Genomic DNA, 21,582 nt, shown 5'->3' with positions numbered 1-21,582 from the left:
TGTGACCAATAAAATTGTATTTTATTTTATTTTATTTGACATGTATGATTAATGACTCATGCTGAATTTGACAGCTTTGATTGCTTCAAGTTTGATTGATTGTCTGGTTGATTGCGTGACGTATCGCTATTTCGGCTCACGTTTCCTTGACACTCTTCAGTGATCCAGTTATAGAAACTGTTACGTGTATTTTGTAGGTGTGCGTCTGCCTGTGTATTTGTGTAAGTGTTGCGCGCTACTGGTACAAATAACAAAAAATTTTTACTTTCAAGTATACCTAAATCTCTCCAAAAAAAAAGACCACCTCACAGACCAGATGCAGTGTGCTGTGCTGTCTGTGTGTGTGACAGAGACAGATGTGTCTCAGCGTGCTACTGTCTCCCAGCACAGCATCAGACAAGGCTGCAGGCTTGGGCCTTCCACCTGCCAATCAAACTACAGCCAGGAAGCCATCTCCGCCAATAGCCTGGTTAACCTACACTCACTCCAAATTGAATTCCTTAACAGTGTGGACCTGACATGGAAATGATCCCTGAAATGGACCTGCCATGGAAATGTTTCTACTTCTTCAACTCGTTGGTGTCTTCGTGTAAGTGCGTGCTCTGGTTCTCGACAAAACCTGCATGAGGTTTATCAGGTTCACAATTCACGTATGACTGAAGGCTCGATCAGTCAGTGGCATGTAGCCAATGTGATATGATTCACTTCATTGTGATTAGTTCCAGCTGCTGCCTGTGAGTGTGGGATGGGGTTTTGCGTATAAATTCCGTGTTCAGCAGATTCTTTTTATTCATGTACAGGTCGGTGTGCTCTGGGAGGACGAGAGTGGGGATGATGTGGAAAAAGTACCCAATTGTCATACTTGAGTAAAAGTATTAAAAAAAAAGATACCTTAGTAGAAAATGACTCAAGTTAAAGTTAATGTCTCCCAGTAAAATACTACTTGAGTAAAAGTCTAAAAGTCAAAAGTAAATGTAATTGCTAAAATATACTTAAATATCAAAAGTATAACTCATTTCACAATCCTTATATAAAGCCTCGAAATGGCACAATTATTTTATTTTATTTACTGATAGCCAGGGGCACACTCCAACACACAGACATAATTTACAAACAAAGCATTTGTGTTTAGTGAGTCCGCCAGATCAGAGGCAGTAGGGAGGACCAGGGATATTATCTTGATGTGTAAATTGGACTGCTTTCCTGTCTTGCATCTGCTAAGCATTCAAAATTGTAACGAGTACTTTTGGGTGTCAGGGACAATGTATGGAGTAAAAAGTACATTATTTTCTTTAGTAATGTAATGGTGTAAATGGTGTAATGGTGTAAATAGTACAGTACAGATACCACCAAAAAACGACTTAAGTACTACTTTAAAGTATTTTTACTGAAGTACTGTACACCACTAGGTGTGGCCTAATCCAAATCCCATTAACAAGTTTGTAAATGTGCTGGACGCGCGAGTGCCCATCTCGCTCCAGATCCGCCCTCCTTCTCCCAGCAGCATGCCGTGCTCAGCTGTACGCACTTCGTAAATTGTTATTTGAAAGCTGATATTGAATCTCATTGGATAGCTCGTTGTTCGAGTGACAGCGCTGAAGATAATGGTTCATATGTGCGGAGCGCTCAGATTATTTGTTGTCGTCGAATGTTTGCGGTGATCTCACGATCATGGCTGCTGCTTGCCTTGCTACAGAGAATCAAATTAAGCACTATGCTCCACAGCTGTTAAGAACTTGTATTTTGTTGTTTTTAGTTGTATGTATGTATGTGTTGTTAAACAAGATGGCTTAGCGGCTACAACCTTCTCCCTGTCACACTAATACAGTATGTCTGGCACTCATCTTTTCCCATTGAATGCAATCTATTGACATAAACGTCAATCTAGCTTCTTTTACCATTGAATGCAATGTATTAATATACGTGTAAATTGGTTGATGCTCCTCTTTTCTCCTTGACCGCAATGTATTTACATAAGCTTCAAGTAGCTGACGCTCATCTTTTCCCATTGGCACAGCAAAGCCTGCTGGGAACATGGCTAATTGACAGAAGCTTCAATTGGCTGATGCCTAACGTTTTTTTTAAAATTGTGACGGAATTACGTTTTCCTATGATATCATGTTGGGATGGTGTGTGTGTTCCTGTGTGTGTGCTTTCCTGTGTTTGTGTTTCTGTGTCTGCTACTGTACGTGTCTGTATCTGACGATTATAAGGGAGCCCCTTAGACTCGTGAAATTGAATCAAGACGTCAGGCCTACAGCTACTGGCCACCCTGTGCACTGGCACCTGTCACTCACAATGACAAATGAGCACTTGATTACATCATTGGCACCATCATTGCTTTCCCCCCCCCCCCCCCCCCCCCCCCCATGGGAGCATGGAGTGTGATTGGGGGGAGTTAGGTACTCTGAGGGGCTGTGGAGGGGCGTTGGTGGGAGGAGGGGGGAGACAGGGGGATCCCACCCCAACATGCAGCGGAGGGGGATGAGAGCCTTGATTTCCACTCAAGGGCACCAGGGGATTCCTGACAGGGGGAGTTGAGGTCACTTCGCCCCTGAATTCCCCTACCCCCTCATCCTACCCCCCATTCCCCATGTCGTTAACACTCTACTCTGTGTTTTGTCAGCTGACCTGTTGCTAGCCATGTACGAGAGGCATTTAATGAGTTAATAAATTAATTGACAAATTGTCTGTATTGGATTCTATATCGGAGTTGTTCTGAGACCTACAGTAAAACAGTCCTTCTGTTTTAAATATCTCCTTGGTTTGTAGAAAGCTAAGTAGTGAGGGAAGTGTTCCTCACACATTGCAGGAGGAGGAGGTAGAAACAGCAGGATACAGTTAATGACAACGAGATAAGATTGCAACAGTCTGACTTGTCTTTTTTCCTCCCGGCAGCCCCTCCTTCCACCCCAAGCAGGGATGGGAGATATTATTCCTGTGGGGGACCTCTCCTCTTCCATTCTGTCTCTCACTTTCTCCTCCCTCTCAAACTGTCCTTCTCCCACTCGCTCCCAGTGTTTCTCTTTCTGTTCCTACATGGTGTTCTACTTATCTGTCTGCCTGGCCATCTTTCCATCTGGACGTGGTCTGGTAAAGTAACTGTGTGATTGACGTGTCCTCAAACTCTTCTCTCTGCCACCACCGTCGTCCATTTCTCTCTGTGCTGGGCGAACTCTACGAGAGGAGAAAAAGGCAGAGAGGAGAAGGAAGAGGGAAATCTGGTGACCAAATGTTACTGCTGCGGTGCCTGCCTGCCTGCCGGAGCCGCAATCGTTGGGGTAAAATTACAAACAGTACCAGGAGGGCTGAGGTCAGCAATGTGAGCCTACAGGGGTAGAGGAAGAGGTTAGAGGAGAAGAAGAGGGAGATGGTAGAGGAGAAGGAGAGGGAGAGGGGTAGAGGAGAAAGAGAAAGGGTAGAGGAGTGGAAGAGAGGATAAGGATAGAGAAATATTGAGAAAGGGAGAGAGAGGGAGAGAGAATAGACAGAGTGGGAAGATGAGGGGGATAGGTTTGATGCACAGAGGATAGAGTGGATAGAGGGGCAAGGAGGGGAAGAACAAGAGTAAGCAGACAGACAGACATTATTTGGCACCATACAGATGTAGGATCTTAATTTGATACAGTTTGCTACAGCAGAAAAATAATCCTGTAGCAATAGGAAATGTGAATTACTATCTGGATTATAATTAATAGACATTTTTTTGTTGGGCTTGATAGTTTGTGACCGACCACCTGGATTTGGTCTTATGTAACATTTGAAATTGTGTTTTTTTTTACATTGGATAAAAGCAGAGTCACAGAGCTACAAAATGGTATATCATACACTGTATTTGAGGAACAATGGAAAAGTAATTCTGCTTTGAAAATGGATAAACTTGTAACCACACTTTTGAGAAAATAGCCTTTGAATGTTTTGGTACACCTGCTGGAGAGCTCTCCTTTGTCTACACCCATTTAGCATTGTTCACACCCTCTTAAGCCAGCCCCACCCATCTCTTTAAGGATTCACATGTGAGGTAATGTGCTAAACAGTGAGCAGTGTGATAAATATTAAGGCTATAAGTGGGAAAAGTAATAGCCTACGATAAGGAAAAATTCCAGGTAAACAGAAAGTGTCTAGATAAAAATATTAGATGAATATTAGATGACGTTTACCCAGACACACTTGTCTAAATTGATCGGTCATGTGAAATAAATGATATAATGGGAAAGTGAAATGGTTACTTGTACATATACAGTATGTACAAGTACAATATCAATAACAATATCAGTGATAGACGAGGTAGTTATATGCATACAATCAGGGGTAAAGTGGCTGAGAAGCAGGATACATTTTTTTATAGTAGCAGCAACATATGTGTTAGGAGAGAGTCATTTGAATAGAGGCACTGCAGATAGTGCTGATGATTGGGACCTTGCCCCCAATGATGAACTGGTCCGTCCGAACCACGCATGAACAAGGGAATCTATATTTGGAGAGCCTGTTTCTGTCCTTCCCTTGACTTTGGTGCAGGGCATGTGATGTCCATAGCCTCTTCGTCGCAAAACTTCCTGATCATCTGAAAAATATATGTTTGTCTAGCTGTGTCCAGTCCAGGTGGTGCTTGTACAGGCAGACCATCTGTGGGAGGAAGGATGTCAGCGGTGCACAGCAGCTGAAACCTGGTCCCGACTGAGTCCGAACACTCCTTGGTGACAACAACACCAGGCTCCAGAGCATTGAAGCTGTAAAACAGGAAATAACAATTAACAGCAATCAATTCAACCTCCCAAGTTTAGATAAGAAGTACGAGTCAGGTGTCCAGGTCTGTCCTGGGCTTAGTGCTTGAGATGTGGGCCCGCAGCTTTCTCTACAGATTCCTGAAGAAAGACAGCCCGACGACACATACATCTGGAAAATGCAGAAATAATGTGAGACCAATAAAAGTGGTGTCAATCATGTTGGAGGTCAATTAAATAATCAAAACGTGTTGTTTATGCTTTACATATGGAGTGTTGTCATTGATTCCTTGTAGAGATGCCACACCGCTGATTTTGTCTCATGGGATGGCAGCAGCTTTCAACCAAAGTGTTTGTGTCCTGGGTGGCGTCCTGGCAACACTACTGCATTATCCTCTGCGTAGTTGCTGTTGAAATCCACAACTCACTGCAAGTCCTGATGCTTCAGGTGTAACCTGCCTTGCTTGGGCCAGCTCTCTTTTTGATGGGGGGGCACTAGAACAATCTCTTTTTATGAATAGTGGAGGAGAGTCAGGTGTGTTCTACTGATGCTGAAAGACAAATTCCAGATACAAACATTTTGCCATTATTATACAATAGATAGCTGTAATTGCCGTCAGTCACACCTGGCTAACTTGATGGGTCATGTAATCATCTGGCGAAGTGGAGTCTTTTGTTTAGACTTGCTCGCTAAACAATGAACCATAATCCTAATCCATAGAGTACTAGAAATACAAATCGATTCTCATAGCGAGCTAAAGTTAACCAAATAGGTTCATTAGGCTTTAACTAGCAATGCAAATGGCATTTGCATGCGCATTACGACACAGATCATACGCGTAATGTTAGCTAGCGAGCCAGCCATCTAAGGTCAGCTAGCTAGCTAACAGTAAGCTTTAACTTGGGGTCTTTCGTTTAGACATGTCGCTAGCTAGCAAAACAATGAACCATAATCCCAATCCATAGAGTATTAGCAAAACAAACCGATTGTCATAGCTAGCTAAAGTTAACTAAATAGGTTCAATGTTAGCTAGTTAGCTAGCTAACATTAGGCTATAACTAGCAATGCAAAATGGTATTGTGAGATAACATTACTACACACAGATCATACATGTAATGTAAGCTAGCGAGCTAGCCATCTAGCGTCAGCTCGCTAGCTAACAGTATGCTTTAACTTGCAATGAAAACAATTTTGACAAAATTAGAAACTTATAATATATGAAAATGTAGCTAGACTCTTACCCGTATAGATGGATGAATGCTTCACAGCAGACTGCAACCCCTTTCATTAAATAAGACGCCCTGTGTCATTTCCATTTTGTTTGTACAGCTTGCTTGGCCCATTGTGTCAAGTCACTCTGGTTCACACTGACAGTGTGCAATGCTATAAGAATCATCAGATCTTTCTCCCTCTCTGTCACAGATGCCATGGTTGCCCTTAGTTTGAAGATGTAATATGGTTATATTCATCTCCTTATATCATAGTCTGCTTCTACCAGACATTCCACTGATTTCAAAACTCGGTCAACTTCTTCCGCGGCAACAAATCACATCAAATCAAATGGTATTTATATGCGCCGAATACAACATTTGTAGACATTTGTGAAATGCTTACTTACAAGCTCTTAGCCAACAATGCATTTAACAAAATATATATATAATAAGAAAGAAAAGTAACAAATAATTAAAGAGCAGCAGTAAAATAACAATAGCGTGGCTATATACAGGTGGTACCGGTACAGAGTCAATGTGTGGGGGCACCGGTTAGTTGAGGTAATTGAGGTAATATGTACATTTAGGTAGAGTTATTAAAGTAACTTTGCATAGATAATAACAGAGGGTAGCAGCAGCGTAAAAGAGGGGGGGGGGGGGTCTCATGGCTTGGGGGTAGAAGCTGTTTAGAAGCCTATTGTACCTAGACCTGGCGCTTTGGTACCAATTGCCATGTGGTAGAAGAGAGAACAGTCTATGACTAGGGTGGCTGGAGCATTTGACAATTTCATAGGGCCTTCCTCTGACACCGCCTGGTATAGAGATCCTGGATGGTAGGAAGCTTGACCCCAGTGATGTACTGGGCCATACGCATAACCCTCTGTAGTGCCTTGCGGTCGGAGGCTGAGCAGTTGCCATACCAGGCAGTGATGAACCCATGCTCTCGATGGTGCAGCTGTAGACCCAACAACCCTGTTGAACGCTGTTTCTTCCCCATCACTGTCTTCAGAAGACTCTCTACAATGTCTTCTTCAATTAAAATGTTTTAACCTAAATCAGGGATTTCCTCATTGTCTGATTCATTTTCAGAGTCAGAGAGAGTCAACATGGCACGATTGTCTTCCAGAAAGTGGTCCATTACAGCTTTTTCCCACTAACCTTTGTCGATAGCGCCTGATATGTTATTGAGAGCAGTAGCATAATATTTGCAGTTCTCTATGTTATAGATTTGGAAAAAACTGCAGTAGAAAGGATGATCTACGCATAACGAGCAGCTCATTTTATAGACAGAAGATGCTACATGGCAGACCAATCAAACTAATCTCTCGGCATGTCCAGCCCACTCATTATCTCAGCCAATCATGGCTAGCAGGACATTTCCTGTCTTTTTCTGTGGCTAAACCAACTAGGCTTGTAATTTAACAACTTTATTTGTATTTACAGATGGCATACAAGTTTGCTGTTAAGGCACATGACAGTTAAATTGTTTCAGAAGGCATTTCTGCCCCAAAAAATATATTTTGATAAATTTAAAAAAAAATAACATTCAAAATACTCTCCCGTGAAGTCGTGACTTGTGACATACGCCTAGTTGCCTGAAACGAGTCACATTTTTCGTTAGGGCAAATCAAGTCTGACATTTTAAAGTGGAAATTACAAACTTTTGAAGTCTTTTTTAACCTTGAGTACCCTACACGTTTGCATTTCCTGCCGTGCAGGAACATTCTCAGAAGCACAGGAGTTATTAAACGAAGGTCCAACATCTGTAGGCTACACTTGTCTAGCTTGCCTGCTCTATCCGCACTGGTTCAAATCAAATCCAATTTTATTTGTCACATGCGCAGAGTACAACAGTGAAATGCTTACTTACAAGCCTTTAACCAACAATGCAGTTAAGAAAAATAAGTGTTAAAAATGTAAGTTTAAAAATTTAAAAAATTAAAGAGCAACAATAAAATAACACCACCGTATGGTCTCTCCAGTCCTGATGAATTCCAACCATTAACCTTGGCCACACAACCAATACACGGTGGACTTGGCACAGTCTTTACTGGCTGAAGACAGGCAGCATGTAGGACATTCTAATAGTACAGTTCAGTGGTTTTTTTGCTGGAACATGATGCAATGTTGTGAAAAAGTTCCACAGGCCAGTATAAAAAGTATGAGCCAAAAGAAATGAGCTGTTCAACATAACCTGAGGATATGATTGAAATGAAGCCTTGTCTGTCTGTCTGTCTGTCTGTCTGTCTGTCTGTCTCTCTGTCTCTCTCTCTCTCTCTCTCTCTCTCAGACTCTACTAGAATTTATTGCTCTTCATCCCTCAATTTAAAAAGCAGAGCCGTCCGCTTACCCCACATTGGCAGAACCTAACAAGCACTGTTTCTCACACACCTCTTTTCTCTCTCCGTGCCAAAATGGAGAGCAGTGGGACCTTCTTCTCCCCTTTGACAGGTCCCTTTTGTGAGACTGAGACAGTGAAGTTGAACCAGAGGAAAGCTCGACTCCCCAGGCATCACATCACTCTAGTAATATCAAGTGTTGAAATAACAACATACATGTATTTAGGAATAGTTTTTTGGTGCATCATAGCTTTTGAGGCCATTAGAAACTTTCACTTTTCTGAATGGATTTATGCTATATTAGTGCTATTATTCTGTTATTAATCATTGCAGAGTAATATGCTTACACTAAAGTCTGGATTGAACAAGAGAGACATTCCTCTATAATCTCACCATTGGTGTCATTTCCTGAAACTACAGCAAATAACAATCAAATGCACATTTCAAAGATGACAGAGTCCTGCATGCTTTGGCTAATGTCTTGTCTACATGGATTGGAGTGAGTCCTGAAGACATGTTGGCCTGCTAACCAGTATTCCAGTCACTCTCTGACATATCCTTACTCACTCAAAACGACCTTAACTAATTACCCGAGAACAACCCTCGCACGATTCAGAGCCCTGGACCGCTGTTGTATGATAGCGATGCCGGTGATACGCTCCTTTGAAGGGATGGCATGTGCTAGTTTGATCGGTGCGGTTGCGGTTTGATCGGTGCGACTTGATCGATGTGTGTACAACTCATTGGCTAAACGCTACCAGATACCATAGATGCTATAACAACGTTTAGATACCACCACCACCCCCCATCCCCCACCACACGCACACACTTCTCTGATGGGGCCCCCCTGTGCAGTGCAGTACACCAGGTGGTGAGCAGAACCAACAGATGTAGTACTGAACTAGAGGCTACATCTGGCTAACCAGAGCCACACAGACTGGGTTCAACCATAGTGATGTATCGGAGCTGTCAGAGTCCAAACACCGGCCCATCTATTAGGGCAGCGTCATGGGTTCATGTGGCAACTGAGTTTGTGTGTGACTGTCTGTAAGTGCATGTGTGGATGTGTGTATAAAGGGGGAAGGGTGTTGGAGGATGTTGTAGGTGGGTGGGTGGAGTGTTGGTAGAAGAGAAACAGCTCATGCCAAGCAAAAAACATGTAAGTAAAAGAAATAGATTAGGAATGAATAGCAATACGTGTTAAAAATTGGCAAGAGAGAGTGATAGAGAAAAAGAAAGCGACAGCAAGAGAGGGAGCGATAACGTGTGTGTGTGTGTGTGTGTGTGTGTGTGTGTGTGTGTGTGTGTGTGTCTGTGTGTCTGTGTGTGTGTGTACCGTTCCTCTTCATAAACCCCAGTCCTGGGAGATGGAGTGCACTGCCAGGTCGCTGCTTTGACTGTCTTCTGGGAAATGCTGGGTCACTGTGAAATAACTCAGGGATATTTACCATTGACCATTTGTCTTAACCCCAAACGCACATAAAAACCCCAGCGCCTGTCATGGTGTTAGACCCTCGCCCAAACATTCAGAGCCCCAGGAGCCCCCCTTCAACCCTCCTCTCACCCTCCTCTCTCGCTGAACCATCGCTCCATAAAGCTATCTTCTGACTAACCTCTGAACTGTCTTTCTGGACGTGGAACTAGGACCGAAGACAGAAGTTGACCGTCAATTCTAAAAAGTTAATTCCTCTCTCAAGTTGTCTGAATGCCATTTATACAGAGAAACAGGGAGGTGGGTTTAGAACTCCCTGATACAGTAGCTAGCTAACTTCCTGGTACAGTAGCCAGGTACCCCCTTCCCTTGCCCCACCAAATACTGCTTACTTAAGCAATGATGGTCTACCCCCAATAGAGCCCTCCCCCCAGGTTTGCCACATCCATGGTCCCCTGCATTGATCCAGGGCTCTCTAAACAAGCCTATCCTAGCCCACCACTGTGCTAAAGTCTCCCTATGGATCAGTTACAGGGGGGGGGGGGGGGGGGGGGGCTCAGCCATTCTCTATGTCTATTTACTCAGCCAAAGGTGTTATTGCTGCCCATGCAGACCAAATGATAGCATGCATTTAAACATAATCATACTTAGGTGCCTATAATCTGAGGCTGTTTGAGGAGATTGGTGGTAATGGGATATGGAGATGGGAGAAGGTAGCTGGCGGCTGTTGATTGGTCCTGCTGTCAATTTGGGGATGGGCATGCTTGTTTTTACAGAGATGAGAGTGTGGTGTCATTTAAGCTGTTGGACCACATTCAGACCGTGACCCTACTGTAGTCTACAGGCAATGGGCCTTACTCAGATGAGGCACCAGGTTGGTCCACACTTTTAAAGAGAGATAATATATTAGAGATCACCCTTTACTGGCCCTTTGTGGTGGGTTCCAACAAGGGTGGATGCAGTCCAGGAATTTCAAAACCAATAGAGCACCACTGGCTCTCACCAACCGAGAAGGTGGAAACGCGGTTGAGAATGTTGGCTCTGTGGCAAGCAGGGATGTTCAGAGCCACATTGTATGCACCAAGGCCATCCTAAGAAACAAGAGAGAAAATATGAAGATACTATAAATCCTCCCACTTGTGTAAGAGCCCAGACAAACAGGACTAGCACCTGACGGACCTCACAATATCCAGGCTAGGGACCATATAGGCTACTGTTTCTGGCTCGTGTGGGCGTCTGTTGCCAGGGGAGACCAATGTTCCTCTCCATCGGCCTCTGTGTGAAGTGTAGTAAAAAAAAAATCCTGTCTCGCCGGTCCTTATTGATGTACAGTTTCCTCTGTGTCCAGGCACTGCTTTCGGGAGGCTAGGCAGTTTGAAAGGAGAGGAAATGGGGGGGGGGGGGGGGGGGGGCACGAAGGGGTCAAGTCGTCTCGTTTGTGCTGGTCCCTAGGAACAATGACAGTGGGCTGCTGTAGTGACGGGGGCAGTGGGGTGAATGGACCCAAGACAGAGGGGTTCGATGTGAAGATGACGGGGTGTGTGTGTGTGGGGGGGGGGGGGGGGGACATGGATGTTGCCAGAAGCAGCAAGGAGTTGGAGAATGTGAAGAGAACTGGACGGAATCATACAGTAAGTAATGCAGCCCAAGAGCACCATAAAGTCAATGTGATTTTCATACAGTGGGCTTTGCACACCAACATAAGCAAACAAGTTTGCCCTGGGGGTTGTTACTGAATTAGCAAATGCTACTTACCATTGTTTTTAATGACTCCTGACTTGGGTATGGTATTGTGTTTTTTTATGTTCAAGCAGCAAGGAGGCCATGGAATACTGATTGTTTATTTGATTAGGTCATTTTCTTGTTTAGTAAACTTTCTCACACATAAACACACACTAATACACCTTTCACAGACACACACACTCATGTAAACACACACAATCACTCGCTCTTCAATACATTTACTTTATTAATTCCCCTCCACCGTTTCGGGTTGGTATTTCTCCCACACATAACCAAATCACATCTATTTGTGCATTCTAAAGCAGTCCATTGTCCGAGGGTTGGAAGTTGCTAGGTTCTCTTTTGGTGTAGTATTTTACATTTAAAAAGGACCACCCATTGGGCTCGGAGGGGACAAATTCCCATCGAGACTGTCTGTTCAGAATATTAATGGGCTTCTTCTGGGGAAAACTGCCCACTGATTGAGCCACTCCAAATCCAGTGTCCCTGCTTCCGGCCTCTGGGGAGTGGGTGTATATGCCAGGCCTGGGGTCTGGTCCTCACCCAGTCAATTGTGTGCGTCGCACACAGCTAGAGCATAACTCCGACATGTGGTTATTTTAGGACTTCGCACAGTCATATAAAGACAGAGGAGGTTTGTGTGTCCATGTGCCAGTTAAATGCTGCACATTCCTATTCGTAATGGATAGCGTTTAAGATGGCATTTTCTCGGTCTCAAAACACTTCTACATTGTATGGGGGTAGCTAACCCAATCCAACACCAATAGGTGCATTGGGATACTTTCAGACCCAGCCAGAGATCCTATAGTGAACAGGAACTGTTTTGGTCCCTCAGTCACCAGTATCAAGGCTATAGGGTGTCTTATGGCAATCAGTAACAGGCCTATATTTAGACCTGTCCCTCAGAGCAGCTGACAAGACAGACTGCCTATATGATTAGTTCCACTCCACAGTGGGCAAGGTCTAGTGGGGGCCCCAAGCGAGATTTGGTTGGGGCCCCCCCACCTAGCAGCAAAACATTAGTGTGTCAACCCCCTTGACAGTAGAGAGAAATTGAAGTTCATTTCCTGCAATTCTACACATTGCCATGGGGCAGAGAGAAAACATACTTTAAGCCATGTTATTGATATTTGCATGAGAATTACTAACAAAATCTATGGGGACCTTCTCTGGTCAGAAATAAGCGATAGGTCTACACAGACAAGGTAGCTCAATGAAGACAACCCAATAAATATATAACGTGACATTTAGCAGGCGCTACTTCTGGGTGGCCCTGGGAATGAAACCCACAATCCTGGCAATGCAAGTATCCCACCCGAGCCGAGACTAACATGGCTCACCTACCAGACTACGTCGGTTCCTGTTTAATGAGGTGGAACACCTCAACCAGTACAAGACAGGTTTGTGACACTCAACATATTGATTGGGTCATGAGCAAGACAATGGACCAGGCAACACTTTAAATCAAATACAAAATATATATTTTAAATGTTGTAAGTGAAACTATCTGGCCATAGTCTGTTTTAACGTCGCCATTATAAATAACAGGCAGTGATACATACCCAGATGGTGGCTTGCACACTACTCAGACAACTATAATACCTAGGATTACAATCACATTAGCGTCACTTTAAGAGCAATAAATGATCAGATTATTAATAGTTACAAATACCCAGCGAAGCCACCATCACCGCGGTGCTCTCCCATAAAAATAAAAAAAAGAAGACAAAAACCCCTTGAAAGCAGGGCAAATTGTTTAGAACAGACACCGCTATAAGCTAGCACCAACCAGACCTCCGCTGCTCAAAACATTTGTATTCTCGCGCTCCTGGCACACTGCCCTAACAGGTGCTCCACCCCAAACACAAATGCACCACGGGTTATCAACGAGACCAAGGGCGTGAACTGCAGTGAAAGAGAGAGCATAGTTAAGGGATGTTCCAATCACGGGAGGAGGGTGGTTGAGAAAGCTCATACAATTAAGCACCGCAAACCTCCAAGTCACAGCACACATGCAATCACTGAATGGCAATCAGCAATCGATCAATTATTTGTGAGATCATCATGCAAAGATCGGTGAAGATTCAATTCCTATGAGAGCTAAAGTCCACCCTATAACACAAGCGCCACGCTCTACCAACTGAGCCATACAGGACCAAAGATAGGCGGAGGGGTTGAGGATGATGCTTAGCAACATGCCTTGTCATAGGGCGAGAGCGTTCATTTTATTTCAGTGCACTGCTGGGACTGAGCCTACACCCCAGCATGTGACTTGGCCTGGGAGCACACTGGCGGGGGGAAAAATCCATGTGAAACATGTCATCTGTCCACTCCTAAGTACTACCATTTCCCCATTAGAAGAGCAGGGATACTGATGGCTTTTTCAGATGGGTTGGGCTGCTTTTCAACTGAAGTCATCTCTCTCCCTCTCTTTCCCTCCTTATTGCTCATTTTCTCTCTCTTCTCTGCCTCCCCCTCTTTCCTTCCTGTCTAGGAATCAATTCCAAGGTGCCAAACTGATGTCTTCCAATCGGATCACTGGAAACAGGTGCTAGATGTCCTCCTCCCACCTTGATCAGCCAATGAACTAGGTGCACAGCCAGATCATATAATATGGTGGAGATGACTGTATGTAATTGTCATTGACACTTAAAGAACAAGGTAATCACATTACATAAGTGGATACTTCACTTCTATAAACAGCTACAGTGATTGTTTTAATTCAGAGTTACATCTTTCTCTCACACCTTGACGAATGTTTCTATTATGCCTAAAAGGCTATAATACACCGTCACTGTCACTCTCACTTCTCAGATCAAAAATAATGACGGATACCATATAAAACTATGCGTGTAGTGATTCTGATGATGATTTTAAAAACATACTGTACAATAACATGGATAAAAATATATTTTTGACCGACTGGATCGATTCGGTCTTATGCAGCAACATTTGAAATTGTGTTTTTTACATTGGACAAAAGTAGAGTCTCAGAGATAGAAAATGGTATATCATACACTACAGTTGAGGAACAATGGGAAAGTAATTCTGCTTTGAAAGTTGATAAAGTTTGTCTATACCCTTTCAGCATTGATCACACCCTCTTAAGCCTAGCCCTACCTTATCTTTAAGGATTCACATTAATGACATCAGCAGCCTGGTTGTCCAAACTAGCATAACTGGTGTATTTTAACACCAATAAACCCATCCGTTTAAAAATACATTTTTGTTTATGTCAATCTAGCAAACCAGGCAACTAAAAGCAACTTTCTAAATAATGTTTTGGTTTGTTTCTAGCTTGTTAGCATAGCATAGCATAGCTAGCTAACGTTAAGTTAAAATAATGACCACATCATAAAGCTGATAACGGCTTAACTTTAGCTAATTTGTATTAATTATTACAGGAAAATAAACTCACAACAAGATCATTATTTCCAAGTTAATGGCATGCTAATTACAGAAAGAATCTTGCCAGTTGTGAGTGTGGTGAAATAAAAGCAGGGCATTCATTATAGGCTAATTTGACTTTGGTGTAGGTCATGTTGTTCTTCACATTACCATTTCTGGTAAACACACACAATATCAAATAAAATCTAAGTTTATTTGTCACATGCACAGGATGCAGAAGGTGTTATGGTACAGTGAAATGGTACCTTGCATAGTAGAGTATTTTGTTTAGACATGTAGCTAGCTAGCTCATGACATTACTACCTTGCATGAATCTGCAGGTAGCTAATCAACTAGATTCAATGTTAGCTAGCTAACATTAGGCTATAACTATCAATGCAAATTGCTCTGAGATACAAATAATATTACTACTCAGATCGTACATGTAACATTAGCTAGCTAGCTAACAGCACGCTTTAACTTGCAATGAAAACAACTTTCTAACTAAATTTGAAACGCATAATATCTTTCCTCTATGTCACAGATGCCATAGTTGCCCTTAGTTTGAAGATGTAATCCGGAGACAGGTGTTTTATACAACAGCCTTCTGTGTGTTCTGTTTTTGACTCCCATCCACATATTTGCAATTAAAAGTCAGAATTTTCTCCATCTCCTTAGCTGTCATATGCTGCTTCCACCGGACATTCCACTGATTTCAAAACTCTGTCCTCCAGAAAGTGGAGAGCAACACTTTTGCAGTTATTTGTGATATCTTTCATATAAGCTGTATTAGAAAGGGTTACCTACACATACTGAGCAGCCCTTTGTTATAGACAGAAGCGTGCTACATGGCAGACCAATCAGAACTCATCTCTCAGCATGTCCTGTCCATCCATTATCTCAGCCAATCATGGCTAGCGGGAAGGTCCCTGTATTTTTCCGTGGCTAAACCAACTAGGCTCTATTTTACTCATATTTACAGATGGCATACAAGTTTGTTATTAACGAACGTGGAAGTTTACATGTTCCAGAAAGCATTTCTGCCATAAAACACACTTTGATCAAAAATAAATGTTTACGTTTGAATGCGAGACATACGCTTAGTTTCCTGAAATGAGTCACATTTTATGGTCCTCCTATGCCTTGTGTCCATACTATAAAACTGTGGTTTCAAAAATCACAATAGCTTCCAAAAGGTGTGATTCATAGTAGTAGAGAATAGGAAAATGGCACTTGGTCTCGGGTGTTGTGAAGCTTGTAAATATTTCCTTGAGTTGACCTTTAAAAGGTGGCAGCACTGAAAATCTTTAAAGAGAGCTTTGCTGGTAGGGAAGCAAAGTCCCCTGCTTTAAAATTGAAAAACATTTACGTTTTTTTTCACGGTTGTAATGTTTTTCTGCAGAGTAGCCTCTCCCAGTAAAGCTCCAGAGCCTTACAACATGCAGACTGGAGGAAGGGGGGACCCCCTGTTGCTCCAGCTGACGGAAGAGAAAAAACGAGAAAATAAATGAGATAAACAAGGCTTCTGAGAGAACTGCCTTCTCTCAGGCTCTCTCTTTAACTCTTTCCGTCTACCTCTCTGTCTCAATATGACTAAACAGTAAAATTCTGAGGTTGATATTGGGTTGGTTTAAATGTTATGAATTCCAACGTATGGAGGTGTTATGTAGCATAATGTTTATCCATATAAACTCAAGATTCCTTGTTCCCCCACCCTATTCAATAAGTAGGTCATGTTTTGTGCAATAAAATATCAACAGCCATTTTGTTTCTAGAGTATTTTCTCTTTTATTGCAAATACAATACAAAAGTTAAGCTTCTTTTTAAGACAGTACAGTAACATGTTAAGCTAGCTGAAGAAAATGACAATTTGTTCAGATGCATCCGAAAGAAAACATCAGTACTGAGATAGTACTGTATGTGTCAGGACGTTTAAAAAAAAGTCCTTAGAAAAGACAGGGATGCTGGTACCTCTAATAACACAAACATATTAGCCACAGCGTAAACATAACCAATTGTAAAACTTTGTCATTATGCTCAAAACGTATTTCCAGTTTAGAATCCAAACTTCACAATTAACAATAATCCGTACACAACTCGATAACAAAAAAAATGACAAATTAAACATTTAAAATAGAAACATTTACATATGTTAAATAAAGCATGATGATTACAGTTTGTGTCATTTTTTAAGTAACCCCCTCGGCTAAAAAGACCGGTTTATATGACATTTAATATCCAGAAGGTAACTTATTTTGAAGACAAATTAATTAATTGTATAAAATATTAAAATAAAGAATAAAATGCTAAATAATAATTACTTTGAAAATAAAATTAAGCTAATAATAAATTAAAGGGTTAAGACTGAGAGGGGCCGGGAGGGGGTGAGAGGTGGATCAGGCAGGGGGCTGTAAAACGACACTGGCGTGATGGTGGATGGCAGGGGACGCCCGAGAGGTCAAAGGGCACTTCCTGTGGCTGTCAAACACATGCTGTCAGACGGTAAGTAGAATCTCAGCTGTGGCTTCTCTCTTCTATAGTATGTGCTGTAGCACACACACTCTGACACAGACATCCTATCACCCAACCTCTGATATGCTAGGCACTAATGGTGCAAAAGGGTGGAATCTCCTGCACAAAACGATAACGTCCAAACTTCTTCCCTTGCCCCTGTTACATCTAAGAACGTCCTATAATCAGAATATATCATTGATGGAGAAACCCTAAACTGCACAAATACAAATGTAGTTCATTTTGTTGGATGGCACAGCACATATAAGCACAATGCACTGCAGGAAGACAAACAAAAACAAACACAACCAAAAAAGGACAGAGATTTACTGCCTATAAAAAAATCCACCAGAGAATTGAGGCCATAGAATAGATAACTGCACTACTGTGGTTTACTGCTGAACTGGATAGAAATAAAGCTTTTTCTCTACAAATATGTGTTTAACATCCCCCAGAATAGCAAACTGCCAGAGTAAAAAAGGTAAGAAAACATACACAGTACCTACTAAAAATATCAACAATTTAAACAGTCCTCACAGAGGATTTCTCAATGCTCAAAATATGTTTCATCAATACACAAAAAAAGGCACGTTGTGAGCCATTCTGGTCTAATTTCAGTTCTCTCAAGTCCAGCTTTCCTTCTTCTTCTTTGTTGTCTTCTCCTCTGTTGTAAATTCAAGTGTCTGTATGCTCGGAGCTAGATGTTGGAATGTTGTGACAAAGTCTCCCTCTGCAAGATGGGCATGTCTATCAGTCTATGTAAGTCTGTGTGTAGATGACTGTGTCCTCAGGGCCGGGAGAGCTGTGTGTACACTGGCTGCTGGTCCCAGTGATGCTGGGGACTGAGGGTCTGTGGCACGGAGGGCACTCCTGTTGTGTCTGCGATGGGGGTGTACATGGGCCTCTGGCTGGGGCTCATGTAGCTGCTGAAGGAGTAGAGCCCTGAGCCCTGGCCCCCAGCTGCGTGGCTGTAGTAGGAGTTGGTGCCGACCTGGTGGTCAGAAAAGTCATACTGGGCGCGGGTGATGGAGGGGTAGGAGGAAGAGCTGTAGTGTTGCAGGTTGAAGGAGCCGTAGGTGACGTGCTGCGGGGGGGAGGAGTTCTGCTGATCGTTGTAGTGGCTGGGGCTCAGCTGCTCTGTCTTGATGTGTGTGGGGGTCCTCTGGTTCTGGCCCTGCTCCCCTCCACTACCCAGCGTGGTCAGGGAGTGCTGCTGCTGACTCTGGGTCTTGGTCATCCAGCTGTGCCCTGCGGTGCCCCCTGCTGCCTGGCTGACTGCGGAGCTGCTGATGCCATAGGTACCGTTGTAGGAGACCTGGCCAGCGGCAGTGCCAGGAGCGCCTGGGTGACCGTTGGGGGGCAGGTACTGGTCAAACTCGTTGACATCGAAGGTATCGATGTGGGAGATTACGTCGCTGCTCAGCTCACCGATGTCCACATCCCGGAAATCAATGTTGAGCTGACGGCCCGTGCCTTCCTGTAAGGGGCGACCCTCACGCTTCAGGTCCACCTTTCCCACTTGGATGTCGGTCTTAGGTGTGGTGGGAGGGGTGGGGGGCCCTTGGGACTGGCCTGAGAGAGAGAGGGTGGGTTACATATGGAATACATATTTCTGTAATACAAATCTCAGAGCAAGAGCAGAGCCATGGATTTAATTGAAAAGGAAAAATAAGGGCTTTACAAGTGGTCATGCATGAGTGGAATAAGAAATTAGTCTAGACATCAAGTTAAACTAACAGAGAACATATCTGATAATATCCGTCATCAGCTTTTCAAACAATCTATTTCAGACAATATTCTTATAAAAAGTCTAGCAGCATTGAAGTGTCAAATATACATTGATGAACACATGTTGAATGAGACCAATGCAATAGGCACTACGCATTTTCTTTCCTCTTACCTGAGTGTTCTCCCGGGGAGTGCACTTCTCCTATGCTAGAGGCTGGAGAGTCAGCTTGCTGGAGCGCCTTGAAGATCGCTCCTGGCGATATGTGCGTCTGCTCGCTGCCGTCCTCAGACTCGCTTTGTCCGTTCTTCATGGACTTCCTTCTCCGGGGCTGGTACTTGTAGTCGGGGTGGTCTTTCTTGTGCTGTACCCTCAAGCGCTCTGCCTCCTCCACGAACGGACGCTTCTCTCCCTCATTGAGAAGCCTGTGCGTGAAAGGCAAATAGATACATGAGTAAATCAAATATTAAATTAACAACCAAATAGTTTACGACGAAGGTTAAATGATCACAGTATCGAGTTCACATGCGAGCGCAAAATGCACGAGTAAAAGTAGAATTGAGTTGCCTATTAAATAAAAACTATTTTCATTAACAAGACCACAAACGCGATGCCACTCGAAATAAACCTTTGGAAGTAATAACAGAGGAGTGAGACTCACCTCCATAGTTTCCCCAGAGTTTTGCTCAGCTCCGCGTTATGCAGATGAGGGTACTGATCAGCCAGTTTTCTCCGAGCGGCTTGCGCCCAAACCATAAACGCGTTCATCGGTCTCTTGACGTGGGGCTTGTTCTTACTAGATCCGTTCACTCGGACTGGCATTGGCACCAGGGTCCAGTCGTAGCCCTTCAGCACCTGGGACACAGCGTCGCGGATGCACACGGGGAACTTGTCATCGTCGTCCTTCTTGAACTCGACGAGGGGACCGTCCGGACCCATCAGCAGACCGTTCTCTGAAGGTCTGGTGTTCTCGGTGTCTGAGCCAGAGCCGGAAGGGCACGGGGATCCCGCAGAGTCCTCGGACATGCTCGGGCTCGGTGCGTCAGAGAGACATTTGTCTTGTTCGTCTGTCATTTTCAGGAAGGGGTCGAGTAGATTCATACGAAAAATGTTGTCGAACAATTACGCACAAAATATGAAAGTACGGCTCTTGAGGGTGAGATCCCTAGAGATGCTTTTACACACGAGGAAAAGTTTGACCAAAGTATTTAAAATGTCCAAAAGTGGATCAAAAGTAACAGTAGACGTTATTTGCTCCTGCAATGAGGCAGTCAACTGCACAAAGCCTTTTGGAGAGAGAATGTCTTTATGCATATGCCTTTCTAAAATATTGTATAATAACCTAGTTTTGTTTGCAGGCGTCTCCACACTCGAGCAACAGCTGATGATTTGCGGCAACTGTTTTTTTTCAGATAAAAAGAGAAAGTGTTCTAGTCTGTCTCCAAATAGTATCTCCAGAACGTGTGCGTGCTTTGAACTGAAATCCTTTGCAAGCGGACTTTATAAGTGAGTTACTGTACGGCTACAGAATACCCGAGAATACCCAAATGTGATTGGTCGACAGAGCATAACGAACTGAAGGAATTTGATCCCTACGGCCCCCTCCCCTCCACACACACAGCAAATGCATCGACAGTTTCACATTTTGTGTACAATATTGTTGTAGGTATAATAATTCAAGTACTGAAATTGATTTAGGTTTACAAATATTTTTTATATTCTTAAATCATAGACTATTTGAGTGTTTCATCCATATACTTATATTTATATATTCTTATTCCATTCCTTTACTTAGATTTGTGTGTATTAGGTATCTGTTGTGGAATTGTTAGATATTACTTGTTAGATATTGCTGCACTGTCGGAAACTAGAAGCACAAGCATTTCGCTACACTCGCAATAACATCTGCTAACCATGTGTATGTGACCAATAAAAAAATGATTTGATTTGTTTTATTTTACTCAAACCTTCAAAGTTAAACCAGTAAAAAAAAAGCTAATAGTTGACGAAATAAAACATTGAAATCATGGAAATAGGCCTACCAATATTGTTTCCATTATGACTCAATTTGTCTGCATAAGAAATCCTATATCGAAAGTCATACAAAGTCACACCTTCATTACAATCGAGGAGGGTCTGTAGTGACCATGCCTACGGCTATTATGTGCGACAAATAAAGGCCACAGCAGATACATTACAAATATATAAAATACTATTTATTCGATGCATACAAAACCAATTATTATTTTACTGGTTCAAAATGGCCATACAGTCTTTACCGTTTGGTTTGCAGAGAGGGATTGGCAAAATAAAATGTTGGTCCATGCATGCCATGATAACATATGCCCATAGGGGGAGACAGCAGCCCAGGAACTTACTTTACAACGTGTTCCTTTTTCTGGAGGACATGAGGAACACAAGAAAAGTTTGAAACATTTGCACTGTCGCAACCGTTGAGGATGATTGTTTCTTCTTCTAATGGCAGCGCTGGAGATAAAAGCAAGTGGT

General features: G+C 43.0%; 1 protein-coding gene across 1 annotated transcript; it reads right to left on the bottom strand.

Moving 5' to 3' along the window:
- Window positions 1-16,600: 16,600 nt before the first annotated feature.
- LOC110499044 (transcription factor Sox-9-A) lies at window positions 16,601-21,014 on the bottom strand. Its single transcript, XM_021575875.3, has 3 exons — window positions 19,736-21,014; window positions 19,249-19,499; window positions 16,601-18,920 (listed from the first exon to the last, which is right to left on the bottom strand). The coding sequence occupies exons 1-3, from the start codon at window positions 20,173-20,175 to the stop codon at window positions 18,136-18,138; spliced, it is 1,476 nt and encodes a 491-aa protein (XP_021431550.3). The 5' UTR covers window positions 20,176-21,014; the 3' UTR covers window positions 16,601-18,135.
- Window positions 21,015-21,582: the final 568 nt, after the last annotated feature.

Source organism: Oncorhynchus mykiss, chromosome 20 (genome assembly GCF_057628025.1).
Source record: "Oncorhynchus mykiss isolate SJ-2025 chromosome 20, ASM5762802v1, whole genome shotgun sequence".
NCBI lineage: Eukaryota > Metazoa > Chordata > Actinopteri > Salmoniformes > Salmonidae > Oncorhynchus > Oncorhynchus mykiss.
The sequence above is the reverse complement of the archived record's forward strand: the minus strand, read 5'-3'. Positions and strand labels throughout refer to the sequence as shown.